The sequence below is a fragment of the Triticum aestivum genome, chromosome 5B, assembly GCF_018294505.1.
Source record: "Triticum aestivum cultivar Chinese Spring chromosome 5B, IWGSC CS RefSeq v2.1, whole genome shotgun sequence".
Lineage (NCBI taxonomy): Eukaryota > Viridiplantae > Streptophyta > Magnoliopsida > Poales > Poaceae > Triticum > Triticum aestivum.
This window is the reverse complement of record NC_057807.1, coordinates 489,342,611-489,347,924: the sequence shown is the minus strand read 5'-3', so window position 1 is coordinate 489,347,924 and position 5,314 is coordinate 489,342,611. Positions and strand designations below refer to the sequence as shown.

At 44.4% G+C, this 5,314-nt stretch overlaps 1 protein-coding gene across 2 annotated transcripts; it reads left to right on the top strand.

Annotated features, from left to right (window-relative positions):
* Positions 1–443: 443 nt before the first annotated feature.
* LOC123112713 (transcription factor RF2a) lies at positions 444–4,727 on the top strand. 2 transcript variants are annotated; one of them, XM_044533781.1, is made up of 5 exons: positions 444–593; positions 832–1,446; positions 1,868–2,000; positions 3,522–3,606; positions 4,021–4,727. In XM_044533781.1, exons 2-5 carry the CDS (start codon positions 905–907, stop codon positions 4,392–4,394), a joined length of 1,134 nt encoding a protein of 377 aa, XP_044389716.1. In that variant the 5' UTR covers positions 444–593; positions 832–904; the 3' UTR covers positions 4,395–4,727. The 2 variants fall into 2 exon arrangements, with proteins under 2 accessions (XP_044389716.1, XP_044389717.1); XM_044533782.1 differs by having other exon boundaries at positions 573–735.
* The last annotated feature ends 587 nt before the right edge of the window (positions 4,728–5,314 follow it).

Here is a 5,314-nt window from a genome sequence, read left to right as displayed (position 1 = left end):
AACATTGTCACTTCTAACAGTCAGACAAAAAATGCTTCATCCTCGACAAGTAAGTCGTAGGTTCGGTGTGTCTCCACAGCCTTCATCTCCCCTGGTGAGTGAACATTTCTTGTTGGTGGCGGAGCCAGAAATTGAAGATGCTGAACATACCAAATGATCCAAACAACCCAACATTGTCCATAAGAGGAGCCAAATTAAATTAGGGAATTCAGTGACACAACAAGAATTCCACTAAAGAGAGGAAACCGACCATCATAAATATATTTTTGACAACTCCTAAAAATCTCTAGTACAAGAGGAAGCAGACTTTTCTCACTTTACAGATGTTTTTGTATCACATGCCCTAGCATAGCTGGTCCCCTCCTCACAAGGAATGAATGAAGCAGCCTTGGCACATAGTACTATTTTCCTTCCAATAAAAATTAAAATAAAAGTAAAATAATATAAAAAACTGTTATAAATAAATCTCCCCTTCATGTGTTGAGTTGTATCATCATGTCATCTGCCTCCTCATGCAAATGATGCCAAGAAGTGATAAGCAGCAGGCGCGAGGGTGATAGATCAGCGAGAGCCGAACGCCGCTCGAATCTCAGGTGAGACAGCCCAAACCACCCTCGCCTCTCGCTCCCATTCCCTCTCCCTCCCCTTGCTCAGCTCCGTGCTCTTGCGACCCGGCTCCTAGATCTTCCTCCCCTCTTTCCCTCGCAAGAATTTCCACCCGATTTCCGCGCTCTGGTCGCTCTTCTTTCTGCCAAGAATTTCCTCCGATTCTTTTCCAGCGTAATCTTAGTTCTGACTTCTGAGCCGTGTGTGTTGTTTTCTTGGCTGAAGCTTGATTAGCTCCGTGGACTGGTAAAAAGGCGGCGCGTTTGAGGAGATTCGGCGGGGCCCTGGTGCCGGGAAGATGAACAAGGACAGGTCCCGGATCTCGGCGGATGGCGGCGGCGGCGACGGCCTGCCGCCGCAGCCCTCGCGCCGCTCGTCGACTCCCCCGCCGGAGTACGACATCAGCCGCATGCCGGACTTCCCCACCAGGAACCCCGGCCACCGGCGCGCGCACTCCGAGATCCTCAGCCTCCCCGACGACCTCGACCTTTGCGCGCCCGGGGGCGGCGACGGGCCCTCGCTGTCGGACGAGAACGACGAGGAGCTCTTCTCCATGTTCCTCGACGTGGACAAGCTCAACTCGTCGTGCGGGCCGTCGTCGGACCAGGCGGAGTCGTCGTCAGCCGCTGCTGCCGGCGGGGGCGAGGCGGCCAGGGCGGGCCACGTGATGAGGCCGAAGCACCAGCACAGCCAGTCCATGGACGAGTCGATGTCGATCAAGGCCGAGGACCTGGTGGGGGCGCCGGGGATGGAGGGGATGTCCACTGTGGAGGCCAAGAAGGCGGTGTCCGCGGCGAAGCTGGCCGAGCTTGCTCTTGTCGACCCCAAGAGGGCAAAAAGGTTCGATTTCTCCTTTAATTGCTACTATTGTGTAACGTCCATCATCTTCTATAGAGTTCAGGTAGCCTTTTGTGAAATGCTGCATTTTTTTCTTCAACGGTATTTCACATCAAGTATTTGCTTCATCCACTGGTGAGATTATTAGCCATGGGAGGATTTAGTACACTACTTCACATGAGTGGGTGTAAAATGCTATGCTTGCACGAACTGAGAAGAGATGATAGGTCTCAGATAGGTTAGACAGTTAGGCGCGAGGAAAGAGATCCATTTGTTGGACAAAAGTGTGATTGGAATCAGATGCCTCATGTTCAGCACCCTTATGTTTACATTCTTTAGATAGCTTTTTTGTTGAAGATGAAGGTCATCTGTTTATGTGGTACACATGAGCATATGCTGATTTGTGATTCGGATGATTTGACAGGATTTGGGCTAATAGACAATCTGCGGCAAGATCGAAGGAAAGGAAAATGCGCTATATTGGTGAACTTGAGCGCAAGGTGCAAACCCTGCAGACAGAAGCAACAACATTGTCAGCCCAATTGTCATTGCTACAGGTATGCATTATCTTTGGAGTGTTTCTGCTTATAAAGTTTTTATCCATTTATGAGACTATTTTGGATGCGGCTAAGGAAATTCCACACATGACTTCATTATCTCAAGTTAGATTGATATATGTGTTAAACTGCCGCGTAGGGATGTATTCTATCTGAAATCATTGGAGCTTAGGAATTGGTTGAATAATTTCATCCAAATTCTTCAAAGTAAAAACCCTCTGTTACATGCCCTTTGGTGTAAGGTGGTTTCCTGAAGATGGCGTGGAGATCTTCTGTCATATTTACATAGCATTGAATGTTTTCAAGAAAAGCCATTTTAAGGATGGAAGTTCTCGTATATAATTAGCACAAGTGGCATTGAGTACAGCCACATAGTGATGATGCTGTCGGAAGCATCATGTTGTATGTTACAAGATGCAATATCTTGTCTCCCTGTTTTTGAAACTAATAACGAAATTTTGTCGTGTTGCTATGCCATGTGCATTTTGGAATGGAGTGATAATATTGAGGTACCACTTGTTGATGAGCTAGTTGGCTGGTCTCAAGCTATATCCATTATAGATGCGCTAAAACTAGAGATGGTATGGAGCACACTTCAAAGCAATATCATAATAAACGTAATATCAATATTCAATAAATACCCAATGCATCTGACCACTTCTCACCTGTGGCCCATGGGCAACGATCTGTGTGATAATCAAAACTTGCTTAAAGTACTTCTGCAATATTTTGCGCTTGACTGCTTGTGTTTCTGGTTTCCCAGTCGAGAAGCTTAAGTTGAATCAACATGCAAGTTGTTTTTTTCATAATCATAAGCCTTTCTGGTAGATAAGAGCATTGGATGTCAGAAGATCTTTAGGCATTTCCCGAACTTGGATTGACTGGCTACTAGTCATTGCCAAGTTCTAAAACATAACATAAATCATCATGGTTGTACTATAGAAGTTTATAGAAAGGAAAAGAAAATGTGGTGTAGCAAGGAAGGTAGCAACTATTACATGAACAGGAAGAAATACCATGCATTGTGATCTGAGAAAGAGAGCTAGTGCTGCCCATTCATGGTGCAGTTTTTGGCTGTTGGTATTACGGGGTTTCATCCATGTATCTTTAGAATGTCCATATTAGTACTACATGCATTTTCTGTGTGCAGGAATGTAGACTTTTTATACTGATCATATTCTAAACGGATGATAAAAACAGTGCAAACCATGTGTGGAATGTGTGCCAACGTACAGTAGTTTGGCACGTTGATATTTGAATGCATTGAAGTTCCTTCTGGTCAAACCTATAACTGTTAAGGCTATAACATGGTCTTTCTGCCTTCTAGCAAACTGGATTTGCCCTCAACTTGTCGTCAGTCAAATTTACTGCATTCACATCCATCAAAACAATATCAACCAAATATGTTTTTCGGGATGAAGATACTTGGTTTCTATGCCCATGCTCTATTTATTATGTAGTGATAATCATGTGTTTAATTCAGATAGCTAATGACCATTCTTCTCATTATGAATATGCCAGAGAGATACCAGTGGGCTAACAAGTGAGAATAGTGAATTGAAGATACGTCTGCAGAACATGGAGCAGCAAGTCCACCTACAAGATGGTAATACACACATTTCTGACCCCTAAATTTGGTTGGTTCTAGTTTTTAAAACTAGGCGTTATTAGGTGTACAGCATAAGTAATAAGACTTTGCAGGTCATGTTGATGCATATAATAGAAGCAGGGTTGGAAGATCTCAGTTGTGGGTTAGAAGATAGTCAGTTGTTTGCAATCTGAGTACCTGTTTAAAAGGAACTTTACGATGTCAATGATGATAAGAACAAAACTTTGTGCATCTAGTCTATACTGTACGCCAACCATATCATGGACATCGATTGTTTCTGTAAAAAAACACGTTTCTTTCAGTTTTATCTCTCTTCTTACACCTTTATTCTCATTCATGCCATCATGCACGTACACAAGGGAATTTCAAAGTATTATTGTTTTCTTAACATTCCTTTTTCCTCTGGTGCAGCTCTAAATGACACCCTGAAAACGGAGGTTCAGCGGCTGAAGGTGGCAACAGGCCAGATGGGCAACGGTGGGGGGATGCTGATGAACTACGGCGGCATGTCACAGGCGCCGCACCAATTCGGAAGCAACCAGCAGATGTTCCACAACAGCCAGTCCATGCAGTCTCTGCTAGCGACGCACCAGCTGCAACAGCTCCAGCTCCACCAGCAGCCCCAGCAGCAGCAGCAGCCGATGCGCCCTCAGCACCACCACCACCAGCAGCAGCAGCCACTGCACCCGCTGCAGGCACAGCTGTTCCAGCAGGCGGCGCGCGACCTCAAGATGAAAGGGCCGATGTGGGGCGATGGGAAGTCATCGGGAGGCGGTGGCATCTGAAACAACTAGGTCCGAAGATGATGATGATGATGCGCGGGTGTAGTGGCTTTGGTGTTGGCTTTTTTAGTTTCGGTTGAACAGTTGGGATGATCGATCACAGGTGTTGACAGTGTCGTGGGCGGCGTTTGTCTGTAGTTGTTGAAGGAAGTCACTTTGGGAATTCTAGGTTGAACCTTTTGGTTTTGGTCCGGTAGAGGATGCATTGTTGCGTCCAGTTATGGGCATACTCCATGTTGTTGTTGTTGTTGTTGTCGTTGTTGTTGTTAACTTAAACTCAGGCACTGATGGGTTTGCCCGTTGGGCATGTTAGAAATGAACAGACTAATTGCAAGACTGCTAGAGTGCTGGAACCATTTTATTTGTTACCATGTTGTCTCTTGGTTCCAGTGAGCATTTTGCAGGTGCTCGGGAACTGGTGCTTCATGCTCCTATTTTCTCTACAAATCCATCCAATTTTTTTAAGGGATGATTTTCCTACCCACGAGGAGCCCCATTACTCAGAAGGGAGACATTCAGATTAGTCTTATGGACAAAAGGCCCGCAGCTCGTGAGTTTCATGGGCACTTAATAGATCGAACCAGTCATTAGTTTTGCTCGTTAATACTCCCTGCGTACCTAAATATATGTCATTTTAGAGATTCTAATATGAACTACTCCCTTCGTAAAAAAATATAAGAGCATTTAGATCACTAAAGTAGTGATCTAAACGCGTATATTTTTTTATAAAGGGAGTACATACGAAGCAAAATGAGTGAATCTACACTCTGAAATATGTCTATATACATCCTTATGTAATACGTATTGAAATCTCTAAAAGAACTTATATTTAGAAATGGAGAGAGTACATCACAATATATATCTTTCATCTTACTCTAAAAGAACTTATATTTAGAAACGGAGAGAGTACATCACAATATATA